The 15,198-nt window shown below is 44.5% G+C and overlaps 1 protein-coding gene across 2 annotated transcripts in view; it reads left to right on the top strand.

Annotated features, from left to right (window-relative positions):
• Positions 1-15,198, top strand: part of rint1 (RAD50 interactor 1) — a 62,269-nt gene that overhangs the window by 13,020 nt on the left and 34,051 nt on the right. Inside the window, exons 1-6 of one of the 2 annotated variants that reach the window (XM_038811601.1) lie at positions 74-92; positions 1,599-1,748; positions 2,703-2,859; positions 12,801-12,911; positions 13,490-13,715; positions 14,906-15,043. In XM_038811601.1, coding sequence (XP_038667529.1) covers positions 1,744-1,748; positions 2,703-2,859; positions 12,801-12,911; positions 13,490-13,715; positions 14,906-15,043 — 637 coding nt within the window. In that variant the 5' untranslated portion in view covers positions 74-92; positions 1,599-1,743. Of the gene's footprint in view, positions 1-73; positions 93-1,598; positions 1,749-2,702; positions 2,860-12,800; positions 12,912-13,489; positions 13,716-14,905; positions 15,044-15,198 lie in introns of those variants that run through there. The other variant, XM_038811599.1, reaches the window with a different exon arrangement.

Raw genomic sequence — 15,198 nt, forward strand, 5'->3', positions numbered from 1 at the left:
ATGCCTGGGCTGTATTGTGATCCTCTGAACAGCTGATTATGAATGACCTTTGAGAGAGCCTAGGGAGGCCACCTACCTATTTGTCTCTTGAGGTAAGAATATGAAGCATCTCAAGAGTAGGAAGAAAATTATAATTTCCAAATGGATACAAATAATAGCTCTTTTACCCAATGGAGAAAGAATGAATATAAATGAAGCTGCTCCATCTTTCAGATGTAAATTAAACGTGATTGTTAGGTGAATCGGACATTCTAAATTCTCCCTCCGTGTATCCGAACAGGCACCGGAGTGTGGCGACTAAGAGGATTTGCACAGTAACTTCATTGCTGTGTTAATGTAAGCCTTCTTATATTCTTATGTTCTTGTGACACTAATAAAGATGATTGATTATTGATTACAATTTTATTGCCTGCCCTCTGAGATCTAATGACTCTCTTTGAAGAAGACAGGAGAGTTCCCCAGCATTCTGATCAATCTTTAGCCCATGACAACTTTGCAACTGTTGTTTATCTGGTCATTATCACTTTGTTGTTTATGAGGACGTGCTGTGTGCAATTTGGCTATTATGTTTAACCTACATTATTACAAAATCAAAAAGTACTTAACTGACTATCGTGATTTGGCACAACCTGAGGTTGTGAAAGGCTCTGTATAAACACAAATTCTATCTTCCATCCATAAAAGCTCCACAGGACATGTCTGGTTATTGCATTTTATTTTCAACCTCTACCTGTTTTTGTGCTATCTTCCAAAGCAATTTTTATAGTCGCAAATAATATTTATTTTGTTTATAGCTTGTTTTCTCCAATGTGAAGCAGGGTCCAGTGACCCTTTGGGAACCTATTTAGACTTCCTGCTGTAACAGAAAGTGCTTTGTCAGCTGTAGGGTATAATAAATATAGAGCACTTACAATGACATCGGAAGTACAAGAATGCCATCTTTTAAAATGGGAAAAGAGCAAATCTGATGTGGAAGAGAGTGGAGACAGATTAAAAAGTGCTAACAGAGACCGTGTTGCAGGCAGTTGTGACTGGAGTAATTTGAAAGGATTGCACTGATGCCAGAATGTAGAGGAAGATTCGTTATAGCACTGATGCTTTGAGAGATCATGAAAATGCTGCATGTCAAAGAGTAAAGAAGTCGGAAGAGAACATGGAGACAGAAAGAACTCGAGGATGAATAGGAAACTAGAATGGTCAGATAAAATTCAGATTACATTGTAAGGGGGATAATAAATAAGGTTAAACACAGGCAAGTTTTCTATATCTCTGCTTTCTTACCAATGTGCTTCCCTTCACACCCAAAGCCATGATACTGGCTTGAGAATAGTTCCACAGGAACCACAAAAAGCTAGCCATTTTCATTTGACAAAGTTTGGAAGGGTATTTGAATGAAAAGTCAGGAGTTAGAATAACCAAAGCGCTGGTTCATGTCTTCAAGTAACAGATACACTTCCATCAATAATTGCTGGATAACAGTCAGGAGGGGGAGGCCTATCTGATTTTTCCCCTTGCTACCCGAGAGCCTTGTCAATGTTTGTAATTTATAAGAGGGAATACCATTTCTAAAAATTATCATTTAATGTTTTTCTACGTAGTGATTTTGAAGAAGTTTTAAAACAGCTGCATTGGCCATTGATTGGACCGCCACAGTCCCAGATTCTTGCAGGCCCTTCAGCTGCAAACTCAGCAGAGCTCAACAACAACTTGGAAACACTTTTCATTCAACTTCTCAAGTTACAGATGTCGTATCCTTTCCCATTTGGCATCAGTAAAGTAATACTCTTTCTTGTCTATGGATTTACTTCAGGATAGCAAGACATCTGATTTTAATTTCAGAGTTCCCTCATTTGGGTTCTCAGTGAGCTTTGTTCTTTGGGAGGGATGCTCTTGAGAGGTTATTTTATGTGAGTTCTACTTGATGTCACCTAGACTGATTCGTATCTCGCCAGAAGAGGCTGAGTACCCACTAGCAAGATGCTACAGGTTAAACAGAATTTACCTTTGGGCGGAGGTGGAAATGGGGAAAAAAGAATGGACATTCATCATCGAGAATACTAATTACATCTGCAGAGCAAATCTTGGCAAAGGATATGTAAAAAAAAACTAAGTTAAAATGATTATAAAATTATATTGCATGTTATAAGTCTAATTTGCCAATTTCTTTATTGATAGAATTTTCATAGGGGAGGCCATTTTGACTCGAGCCAGGGAAGGAAACATTTGATTTTCTTTATATTTTCTCCAGGTACCACTGTTCTGTTGCAGTAACTACTTTTGACCAGGAGGTGGGGATAAATATTTGATAAAGAAGGCTAATTGTATCTGTTGGTAGTAAAACTTACTGTGGTGTGTATCAGAATTCCTTTTAAGCCATGAATCTGTCATTTGACAGTCTGCTTCTGGACTTTGGTTTTGTTTGTTGCGTATTTTATTTTTCAGTTTCAAATATATGTTTCCAAGCTAGGAGGAATTTGTTTTATTGTCCATTAACTCTGTACTTTGCCCACTTGAATGGTTATTGTTTGACATCTTTGCACAAGTTGAAATCGTATTCATAATTAGGTGTAATTGTTGTCAGTTAAGACTTATTGAATGTTGAGTGCTTGGTACCTTCCACATACTAAAGTTGAGAGGAGAGGAATGTTTGTTGAATAATCTTTGAGAATCAGATCAAACTTATCCTTAACTTATTGGTGCAGAGATGAACTAGTAACTAAACGAAAGCAGCTACCAGAGAAGTATGAAGTACCTCCTTCTTTACCCATTGCAATTCCCATACAGCTCATGCTATTACCACTACAGAAGAGATTTAAATACCACTTTTCTGGGAACAGGCAAACCAATACGCTAAACAAGGTTTGACATTTTGTTGTAACGCCTTATTTAGTAGGATAATATAACAAACCTTTGCCCAGCTAGGAATGCCTAACTTACATTTACTATAAGATGGTAAGAAATAAGAATAAGCCATTAAGCCTGCTATTCCATTCAATAAGATCACGGCTGATCTGATTGTGACTTTAACTCCACATTCCTGCCTGTCCCCAGTAACCCTTGACTCTCTTATCAATCAAAAATGTGCCTAACTCAGCCAGGAATATATTTAATAACCCAAAATACACTGCTGTCTGTAGAAGAGAATGCCAAAGACTGGTTACCCTCTTGGAGAAGAAATGTCTCTATATTTCCAGCTTAAATGGGAGAGCCTTATGCTTAAACTGTGGCCCCTTATTCTAGGTTCCCCTATGAGAGGAAGAATCCTCTCTGCAACTACCTGTGAAACCCAATCAGAATATTCTGGTCACCTCTTGCACTCATTGGAGTTTAGAAGAATATAAGCTCAACGTGCTCTATGTTTCCTTATTGGTCGTGTAACCTAGGAATCAGCCTAAGGAACCTTCTCTGAACTGCTTCCAATGCAAGAATATCCCTCCTTCATTAAGGAGACCAAAACTGAACACCAGGTGCAGTTTCACCAATGCCTTCCTTGTACAGCTGTAGCAAGACTTCCCTATTTTCATACTCCATTCCCTTTACATGGGGCCGCACAGTAGCTTAGTGGTTAGCACTATTGCTACACAACTCCAGGGTCCCAGGTTCGATTCCCGGCTTGGGTCACTGTCTGTGTGGAGTTTGCATGTTCTCCCCGTGTCTGTGTGGGTTTCCTCTGGTGCTCCGGTTTCCTCCCACAGTCCAAAGATGTGCAGGTTAGGTGGATTAGCCATGTTAAATTGCCCTTAATGTCCAAAAAGGTTGGGGTGTTGGCTTAAGTAGGGTGCTCTCAGGGGGTGACACATGGTGCATTGGTTAGCGCTGGGACTACGATGCTGAGGACCCGGGTTCGAATCCCGGCCCTGGGTCACTATCCGTGTGGAGTTTGCACATCTTGAAAAATATTAAGGTGGATAAGTCCCCGGGGCCTAATGGGATCTACCCCAGAATCCTGAAGGAGGCAAGAGAGGAAATTGCTGAGGCCTTGTCAAAAATCTTTGGATCCTCACTGTCTTCAGGTGATGTCCCGGAGGACTGGAGAATAGCCAATTCTGTTCATTTGTTTAAGAAGGGGAGTAAGGATAATCCAGGGAACTACAGGCTGGTGAGCCTTAAGTCAGTGGTAGGGAAATTACTGGAGAGAATTCTTCGAGACAGGATCTACTCCCATTTGGAAGCAAGTGGCCATATTAGCGAGAGGCAGCACAGTTTTGTGAAGGGGAGGTCGTGTCTCACTAACTTGGTAGAGTTTTCGAGGAGGTCACAAAGATGATTGATGCAGGTAGGGCAGTGGATGTTGTCTATATGGACTTCAGTAAGGCCTTTGACAAGGTCCCTCATGGCACCCTGGTACAAAAGGTGAAGTCACACAGGATCAGAGGTGAGCTGGTAAGATAGATACAGAACTGGCTAGGTCAAAGAAGGCAGAGAGTAGCAATGGAAGGGTGCTTTTCTGATTGGAGGGCTGTGACTAGTGGTGTTCCGCAGGGATCAGTGCTGGGACCTTTGCTGTTTGTAGTATATATAAATGATTTGGAGGAAAATGTAACTGGTCTGATTAGTAAGTTTGCGGACGACACAAAGGTAGGTGGATTGGAGGGGGATCCGAAGGGGAGGTAGAGAGCACAGAGTCTCACTCTATGCGGATGATCTGCTCCTCTATATCTCGGACCCACAAAGCAGCATGGACGGAATCATCGCGCTCCTGAAAGAGTTTGGAGCCTTCTCGGGCTACAAACTCAACATGAGCAAAAGTGAGATCTTCCCATTACACCCGCAAGGGGGGGGGGGGGGGGGGGGGGCGGCAGCACTAAAGGGGCTGCCGTTCAAACAAGCCCGACATAAATTCCGCTACCTGGGGATCCAAATAGCCCATGACTGGAAAGGGATCCACAAATGGAACCTCACCAGCCTGACGGAGGAAGTTAAAAAGGACCTGCAAAGATGGAACACACTCCCGCTCTCCCTCGCGGGGAGAGTTCAGACGATCAAAATGAACGTACTGCCCAGGTTCCTCTTCCTGTTTAGATCCATTCCGATCTACATCCCCAAGGCCTTTTTCAAAGCGCTGGACAAACTCATCATGGCGTTCGTATGGGGGGGTAAAAATGCTAGGATCCCAAAGAAGGTCTTACAAAAAACAAAAACCAGGGGAGGGTTAACCCTCCCGAATCTACAATTCTACCACTGGGCAGCAACAGCCGAGCGAGTAAGGGGATGGATCCAGGAGCCAGAAGCTGAGTGGGTGCGTGCGGAGGAGGCCTCCTGCATGGGAACCTCCCTCCGGGCCCTCGCCACGGCAGCACTCCCATCCTCACCCAAAAAACACTCCAGCAGCCCAGTGGTGACAGCCACCCTCCAATCCTGGAACCAACTGCGGCAGCAACTTGGCCTGACCAAAATGTCGAACAGGGCTCCCATCTGCAACAACCATAGGTTCAAACCAGCACTGACCGACGCCACCTTCAAAAGGTGGAGGCAGGACGGGGGGACACTGACAGTCAGGGACCTATACACGGACGACAGGATCGCAACACTGGACGAACTGACAGAGAAATTTCAGCTAGCTGGGGGGAACGAGCTACGGTACCTGCAGCTCAAAAACTTCCTACGAAAGGAGACAAGGACGTACCCACAACCGCCACGACAGACACTACTGGAAGACCTACTGGACGCAAGTATCCTAGAGAAAGGGAACTGTAGTGACATGTATGACCGACTGGTAGATAGGGACGACACCGTACTGGACGCAACAAGGAGGAAATGGGAGGACGACCTGGGGATGGAGATCGGGTGGGGACTCTGGAGCGAAGCACTGCATAGGGTCAACTCCACCTCCACGTGCGCAAGGCTCAGCCTGACGCAACTAAAAGTGGTACATAGAGCCCACTTAACAAGAACCCGTATGAGTAGGTTCTTCCCGGAGGTGGAAGACAGATGTGAACGGTGCCAAAGAGGCCCGGCCAACCACGCCCACATGTTCTGGTCTTGCCCCAGACTCGTGGAGTACTGGACAGCCTTCTTCGAGGTAATGTCCAAAGTGGTGGGAGTGAGGGTGGAGCCATGCCCGATAGTGGCGGTCTTCGGGGTTTCAGAACAGCCAGATCTATTCCTGGGGAGGAGGGCGGATGCCCTTGCCTTTGCCTCCCTGATCGCCCGCCGTAGAATCCTGTTTGGCTGGCGGTCAGCAGCACCGCCCAGAGCTGCGGACTGGCTGTCCGACCTCTCGGAATCTCTCCAAATGGAGAAAATCAAATTTGCCATCCGAGGGTCGGACGACGGCTTCCACAGAACGTGGGAGCCATTCATGCAACTGTTCCGGGACCTATTTGTGGCCAATGTACAAGAGGAAGAATAGTCGGGGGAAGGTAGCGGGAGGGGGGGGGGGGGGGCTACAGGTTCGGTACGGGGGTTCGATGGCTAGCTAAGGCCCAAAACCAAGCTAAATAAACATGTTGAGGGGGGGGGGGGGGGGGGGGGGGGCGCAGTTACTACTACGAAGATGCTTACCTGTAAATATGTATGTTAATTTTTGCGTGTTTGTTTTTGTTTGTTTTTTTTTTTTGTTTCTCTCTCCTAACAATTTGTAATTTGTTCAATATAAAATACGAAAACTGAATAAAAACATTTATAAAAAAAAACAAAGGTAGGTGGGATTGCAGATAGCGATGAGGACTGTCAGAGGCTGCAGCAGGATTTAGATTGTTTGGAGACTTGGGCGGCGAGATGGCAGATGGAGTTTAATCCGGACAAATGTGAGATAATGCATTTTGGAAGGTCTAATACAGGTAGGGAATATACAGTGAATGGTAGAACCCTCGAGTATTGACCGTCAGAGAGATCTTGGTGTACAGGTCCACAGGTCACTGAAAGGGGCAACACAGGTGGTGAATATAGTCAAGAAGGCATACGGCATGCTTGCCTTCATTGGCCGAGGCATTGAGTATAAGAATTGGCAAGTCATGTTGCAGTTGTATAGAACCTTAGTTTGGCCACACTTGGAGTATAGTGTTCAATTCTGGTCACCACACTACCAGAAGGATGTGGAGGCTTTAGAGAGGGTGCAGAAGAGATTTACCAGGATGCTGCCTGGTATGGAGGGCATTAGCTATGAGGAGCGGTTGAATAAACTTGGTTTGTTCTCACTGGAACGAAGGAGGTTGAGGGGCGACCTGATAGAGGTCTAAAAAAGTATGAGGGGCATAGACAGAGTGGATAGTCAAAGACTTTTTCCCAGGGTAGAGAGTCAATTACTTGGGGGTGTAGATTTGAGGGGCAAGGTTTGGAGGAGATGTACGAGGTAATTTTTTTACACAGAGGATAGTGGGTGCCTGGAACTCGCTGCCGGAGGAGGTGGTGGAAGCAGGGATGATAGTGATGTTTATGGGGCATCTTGACAAATACATGAATAGGATGGGAATAGAGGGATATGGACCCCGGAAGTGTAGAAGATTTTAGTTTAGACGGGCAGCATGGTTGGCGCAGGCTTGGAGGACCGAAGGGCCTGTTCCTGTGCTGTACTTTTCTTTGTTCTTTGTTCTTATTCTCCCCCTGCCTGCGTGTGTTTCACCCCCACAACCCAAAGATGTACAGGTTAGGTGGATTGGCCACGCTAAATTGCCCCTTATTTGGAAAAATAAATAATTGGGTACTCGTAAATTTAAAAAAAAAATGTAGGGTGTTCTTTCCAAGGGCTGGTGCAGACTCAGTGGGCCGAATGGCCTCCTGCACTGTGCATTTTATGATAATTCTATGATAATGGCCAACATTCCATTGTCTTCCTAATTAGTTCCTGTACCTGTACACTAATTTGGACGATTATTGTACAAGGATACTCTGTACTCTACTGTATTCCATTTATTTTTTTCCTCAGGCTTTTCATTGAAATGTTTAAAGATAGGAGCAGTCTCGACGTTTACTGTATTTTTGTTTCATTTTGTGAACTCAATCAAACCGTGTATATTTGCCTCAAAGAGATAATGGTCTTGATTTTGCAGTTAGCAACAAAGAAATGCCACTCGCCATTTGTTACACTTGCAGCACCCCTACCCAGCAGCCCCGTCCCTGGCTCTTCAAGGGCTTTGAGCAGCAATTTATGGTATTTAGAGATCCTTTACAGTGGCACCCTCTGCACAGTATCTGCGGCATGTGTGAGCAAGGCAAGCAACAACATGTCAATTCAGCTGATTAGATAAAAGAATCCTTACCGAGACACACAGTCTCAACTAGAAACTATTAGTCAGAATATTTAATACAATGCAAAATAGTGACCAGAAACCAAAAGAAAGAGGGGGAAAGATCCGGTTGAAAGAAAAGAGACAAGAGCAAGTAAAGCATTTTAACATTAGATTTCTTAAAAATTCTCGAAAATTTGAATGAATGAAACTTAACACTTATAAATTTAAATTATGTAGGCCAAAGAAATTGTTTGGCAGTGGGTATATCTACACCTCAGGAACTGCAGCGATTTAAGAAGGCAACTTACCTGGCCTTCTCCTCCCTGGTGGCCCGGAGACGGATTTTGCTGGGATGGAGGGACACGGAGACCCCAAAGACAGGAGTGTGGGTCAGCATAATGGCAGGGTTTCTCAGTCTGGAGAAAATTAAATTTGCTTTGAGAGGACCAATTTAAGGGTTCGCCCTGAGATGGCAGCCGCTTCAAGGAAAGTTGAATTTCAGCAACGGGACGGAGAATATAGTTTACGGGCAGCTAGGGAATAGAGCAGGGGGAGTAGGGGTTGTTGTTCTGTAGGTTGTTTTTTTTTCTTTCTTTACGTGTGTCAGCCCGTGTGGTTGTTTAAGAGATGTTAATGTATTAAACTGAAAATTACCAATGCTTCAATAAAATATTTTCTAAAAAAAAAAAGGAGGCAATTCACTACCACCTTCTGATGGACAATACATGCTGGCCTAACCAGCGACGCTCACATCCCGTAAATACATTTTTAAAAAAAATTAGGATTATCATAGCTTGAAATAAAATATTTTCACCTGAATGCACAAGCCCTAGCCTTTTCTGGCATATTTAGGTGGGAAGATAGTGGATAAGTACAACAACTTCAAACCATTATGAATTTAAATGCTGAATCTTTTCAACAAGGTACTGGTTTAGTGAAACTTGTAGGGAGCAGGGAAAATCGAACACAGCTTCCAGATTTCAACATTTAACTGCGCCTGTATGGATGCCGGAGGTTTCTGTTCAACTTTGCTCCAATAATAATAGTGAGCACTGATCGTGAAGTCCAGCTGCCTTTTTTTTTATAAATGTTTTTTATTCAGTTTTATATTGAACAAATTACAAATTGTTAGAGAGAAAAAAAAAACACACAAAAATTAACATATATATTTACAGGTAAGCATCTTCGTAATAATAACTGTGGCCTCTCCCCTTTAGCCAGCATACATATTTTACATTCCCCAATATGGCCGAGGCACATGTTTATTGGCATTTATTTACAGTTTGGTTTTGGGCCTTAGCTAGCCATCAAACCCCCATAACGAACCAGTAGCCCTCCCACCGACTATTCTTCCTCTTGTACGTTGGCCACAAACAGGTCCCGGAATAGTTGCATGAATGGCTCCCACGTTCTGTGGAAGCCGTCGTCTGACCCTCGGATGGCGAATTTGATTTTCTCCATTTGGAGAGATTCCGAGAGGTCGGACAGCCAGTCTGCAGCTCTGGGCGGTGCTGCTGACCGCCAGCCAAACAGGATTCTACGGCGGGCGATCAGGGAGGCAAAGGCAAAGGCGTCCGCCCTCCTCCCCAGGAATAGATCTGGCTGGTCTGAAACCCCGAAGACCGCCACTTTCGGGCATGGCTCCACCCTCACCCCCACCACTTTGGACATAGCCTCGAAGAAGGCTGTCCAGTACTCCACAAGTCTGGGGCAAGACCAGAACATGTGGGCGTGGTTGACCGGGCCTCTTTGGCACCGTTCACATCTGTCCTCCACCTCCGGGAAGAACCTACTTATACGGTTTCTTGTTAAGTGGGCTCTATGTACCACTTTTAGTTGCGTCAGGCTGAGCCTTGCGCACGTGGAGGTGGAGTTGATCCTATGCAGTGCTTCGCTCCAGAGTCCCCACCCTATCTCCATCCCCAGGTCGTCCTCCCATTTCCTTCTTGTTGCGTCCAGTACGGTGCCGTCCCTTTCTACCAGTCGGTCATACATGTCGCTACAGTTCCCTTTCTCTAGGATACTTGCGTCCAGTAGGTCTTCCAGTAGTGTCTGTCGTGGCGGTTGTAGGTACGTCCTTGTCTCCTTTCGTAGGAAGTTTTTGAGCTGCAGGTACCGTAGCTTGTTCCCCCCAGCTAGCCGAAATTTCTCTGTCAGTTCGTCCAGTGTTGCGATCCTGTCGTCCGTGTATAGGTTCCTGACTGTCAGTGTCCCCCCGTCCTGCCTCCACCTTTTGAAGGTGGCGTCAGTCAGTGCTGGTTTGAACCTATGGTTGTTGCAGATGGGAGCCTTGTCCGACATTTTGTTCAGGCCAAATTGCTGCCGCAGTTGGTTCCAGGATTGGAGGGTGGCTGTCACCAGTGGGCTGCTGGAGTGTTTTTTGGGTGGGGATGGGAGTGCTGCCGTGGCGAGGGCCCGGAGGGAGGTCCCCATGCAGGAGGCCTCCTCCGCACGCACCCACTCGGCTTCTGGCTCCTGGATCCATCCCCTTACTCGCTCGACTGTTGCCGCCCAGTGGTAGAATTGTAGATTCGGGAGGGCTAGCCCCCCCCTGGATTTTGTTTTTTGTAGGACCTTCTTTGGGATCCTAGCATTTTTACCCCCCCCATACGAACGCCATGATAAGTTTGTCCAGCGCTTTGAAGAAGGCCTTGGGGGTGTAGATCGGAATGGATCTAAACAGGAAGAGGAACCTGGGCAATACGTTCATTTTGATTGTCTGGACTCTCCCCGCGAGGGAGAGTGGGAGTGTGTTCCATCTTTGCAGGTTCTTTTTTACTTCCTCCGCCAGGCTGGTGAGGTTCCATTTGTGGATCCCTTTCCAGTCATGGGCTATTTGGATCCCCAGGTAGCGGAATTTATGTCGGGCTTGTTTGAACGGCAGCCCCTTTAGTGCTGCCCCCCCCCCCCCCCCCCCTTTTTGCTCATGTTGAGTTTGTAGCCCGAGAAGGCTCCAAACTCTTTCAGGAGCGCGATGATTCCGTCCATGCTGCTTTGTGGGTCCGAGATGTAGAGGAGCAGATCATCTGCATAGAGTGAGACTCTGCTCTCTGCCTCCTCTTCGGATCCCCCTCCAATTCTTTGCTGCCCTGAGCGCGATTGCTAGCGGTTCCAGCTGCCTTTTTAAATTCATTTTTGGGATATGGATATTGCTAACGACGCCAGCATTTATACCCCATCTGTAATTACCCTTGAGGAGGCGGTGGTGAGCCGCTTGCTTGAACCGCTGCAGTCATGTGGTGTAGGTGAACTCACAGTGCTGTTAGGAAAGGAGTTCCAGGAGTTTGATCAATTGAAAGTGAAGGAACGGTGATGTAGTTCCAAGTCAGATGGTATGTGGCTTGGAGGGGAATTTGCATGTTATCGTGTTCCTAAGCATCTGTTGCCCTCGTCCTTTTAGGTGGCAACGGCTGCGGGTTTATAAAATGCTTTCAAAGGAGCCTTAGTGAGTGGCTGCAGTGCATGTTGTAATTGGTGCATACTGTGTCAACACGTCAGTGTTGTCTTCCATTAGAGTAGATTCTTATGTGTATGTATGAACATATGCATACATAAATATAGAAATAAACTTGTTTAGTCAATTGGTATAATGATAATGATTTAATGGATTTTCAGCCAAAAGCTTTCTTCCTGAGACTGTTCTGATGCATCCTTACAAGGTTCTCCATACTTCCAGATTGTGTTGCATAGACATCCAAATTTCAAGATGCCACACCTTTGGGATCAGTTGGATTTAATTCTTGAGAGATGTCTTTCTTACATCAGTCTAAAGGAATTTCATAAGTTCAAATCTGGTTATTATCATAAGAGGTCAAAAGTTATTTTGGTCCATGTGTATCATAGAATTATGAAAATCTGAATATTAACAGAATTCAATAGAACATACAGTGCAGAAGGAGGCCATTCGGCCCATCAAGTCTGCACCGACCCACTTAAGCCCTCACTTACACCCCATCCCTGCAACCCAATAACCCCACCTAACCTTTTTGGACACAAAGGGCAATTTAGCATGGCCAATCTACCTAACCTGCACGTCTTTGGACTGTGGGAGGAAACCAGAGCACCTGGACCCGGACACCCTCGCAGACACGGGGGGAACGTGCAGACTCCGCACAGAAGGCCAGGCAAACCCGCAGCAGGGGTTTGCCATCAAAGGGAACGTCCACTGGCGAGAACGGCTGGAAAATCACCCCCTCACACAAAAGAGGCTATTCAGACCACTATGACCGTATGAACTGAAAAATTAGGAGTTCCCACTAAGATCTATCTTAATGGACAAGATAGGCATATAATTTTTGCCCGTATCTCAAATGTGAACTGATGTTGCTTGTTTTTGAACTGTTAGCCCTAACATTCTCGTTTAGCTCACTTGGCTAAATCGCTGGCTTTTAATGCAGACCAAGCAGGCCAGCAGCACGGTTCGATTCCCGTACCAGCCTCCCTGGACAGGCGCCGGAATGTGGCGACTAGGGGCTTTTCACAGTAACTTCATTGAAGCCTACTCGTGACAATAAGCGATTTTCATTTCATTTTTAATTCAAAAAAGGCAGATTAAGATACAATGTGCATGATAACTATTTTAAATGTTGGAGTGAGTAGCAGATGTGTTCATTTTATTTTATTTTATAGCCAGAGTGGTACCTGACACAAGTGCTAATGTGGATTGGAAACCATATTAAGTTTTTTGAAGAAAAAATTCAGCCTATCATAGATAAAACAGGCTGTTCTTTGGATGCCAAGGCAAGTTTCCATATAATTCTATTCAAAAAATGTGCTTTTAAAAGAAGTCGTATAAAATAATGTTGTATACCTTTTTAGGAATATTATTGTAATTAAAAGTTGTTTATAGACATATTTAGTTATTCTCTCATCTATGTCCTTGACAAACCTGATTTGCAGATTTCATGAACAGGAAGATTAGAATCATTATTTTGATAAGTTACACAGAGTACGAAAACCTGCATAGTTAATATTACTGTACAGAATTTACTCGAATATGTGAAAGAATTTGAACTGATTTTCAATAATTAATTCCTTGATAATAAAGTCAGCAACTAAAAGTTTAAAATTAAGATCAGAAAAGGTGGGAGAGCTGAATTGGAGCATTTCACATCAGTGTCACCTTTTTAATTTTCACACACTTACACATTGCTGTATAATATTTTCTTCACAGCTGCAAATATGGTATATCTTGTTATGGTTTGTATCCAAAAATTAGGGTGTGCAATCTTAGAGCATGTTATCAGATCGTACCACACTCACGAAAGCTTATTATGAAACAGTTCCAGTAACATGTTTCCACCTGCCGTGTTGTTTAGCTGGAGTTCTCACGGGGTCTGGTAATGCTGGTTTTGGAGAAGATGTCTGCTGATATTCCCAGGCTCCTCTATGATGATGGCCTGTTTTGCCACATGGTCGATGAAATATTGCTGTTTGAGAAAGAGCTACATAGTGCCTATGGCTATCCCAACAACCTCCCAAGCTGTATGCACATCCTTTCAGAAGAGACCTGCTTTCAGAAATGGTTGACAGTGGAAAGAAAATGTAAGCACAAATGGAACTTAGATATCTAAAAAAGTATGTCGTAATAGAAGAGTAATTCTTTTGGAACTCATTTTCCTTTGGCACAGAACCAGTACAATTTAATATGTGTATGAGTATTTTATTTTTATTCATTGATGGGATGTGAATATTACTGGCTAGACCAGCAGTTAGTGCCCACCTTAGTTGCCCTTGAGAAAGTGATGGTGAGCTGTCTTGTTTAAAAAAAAATAAATTTAGAGTACCCAATTCACTTTTTCCAATTAAGGGGCAATTTATCATGGCCAATGCACCTACCCTGCACATCCTTTGGCTTGTGGGGGTGAAACCCACGCAAGCATGGGGTGAATGTGGAAACCCCACACGGACAGTGACCCAGAGCCGGGATCGAACCTGAGATTTTGGCGCCGTGAGGCAGCAGTGCTATCCACTATGCCACCGTGCTGCATGAACTGTCTTGTTGAACTGTCCCTGAGATTTAGGTACACCCACAGTGCTGTTAGGGAGGGAGTTCCATGATTTTGACTCAGCGACAGAGAAGGAACGCCAATATATTTCCAAGTCAAGATAGTGAGTGACGTTGAGGGAAACCTCCCGGTGGTGGTGTTCCCAAGTATCTGCTGCTCTGTCCTAGATGGTAGTGGTCGGGAGTTTGGAAGATGCTGCTTAAGGAACCTTGGTGAGTTCCTGCAGTGCATCTTATAGATGGTGCACACAGCTGTCACTGTTCGGTAGTGGTTGAGGGATTGAATGTTTGTGGAAGGGGCAGAAATCAAGTGGGCTGCTTTTTCCTGGATGGTGTTGAGCTTCTTGAGTGTTGTTGGAGCTGCACTCATCCAGGTAAATGGAGAGTATTCCATTACACTCCTGACTTGTGTCCTGTAGATGGGTGGACAGGCTTTGGGGAATTGGGAAGTGAGTTATTTGCCACAGGATTCCTGGCCTTTGACCTGCTCTTGGAGCCACAGTATTTTATATGGCTTGTCCAGTTCAGTTTCTGGTTAATGGTAACCCCCAGGATATTATAAAATAAATAATTGACTCACTGTTGCTTATTAATCCTGTGAATAAATAATATTTTAGATATTAGATAGAGGTGTAACGTGATAAATTATGGACACATGTTTCTGTTCTTTAAAAATGAACATCAATTTATGGGCATTCAGTGCTGATTTATGATTCTTGTATTCCAGTTGCTTTAGAAAAGATGGACTCGGTCTTATCTTCAGAAGCTGCATGGGTATCCCAGTATAAAGACATCGCTGATGTAGATGAGCTGAAAGCTCCAGATTGTGCTGAAACATTCATGACACTTCTTCTGGTTATTACAGGTAAAACAGACTTGGATTAAATATAAACACCCCACTTTCCCCAACCAATCCCCAACAGCATTTATACCCCACTCAAGTCACCTGTCTTTCTCATTTAACTCTATCAGCATTGCCCTCTGTTCCTTTCTCCCTTGCAAGCTTATCTAGCATCTCCT

This window comes from Scyliorhinus canicula, chromosome 11, assembly GCF_902713615.1.
Source record: "Scyliorhinus canicula chromosome 11, sScyCan1.1, whole genome shotgun sequence".
Taxonomy (NCBI): domain Eukaryota; kingdom Metazoa; phylum Chordata; class Chondrichthyes; order Carcharhiniformes; family Scyliorhinidae; genus Scyliorhinus; species Scyliorhinus canicula.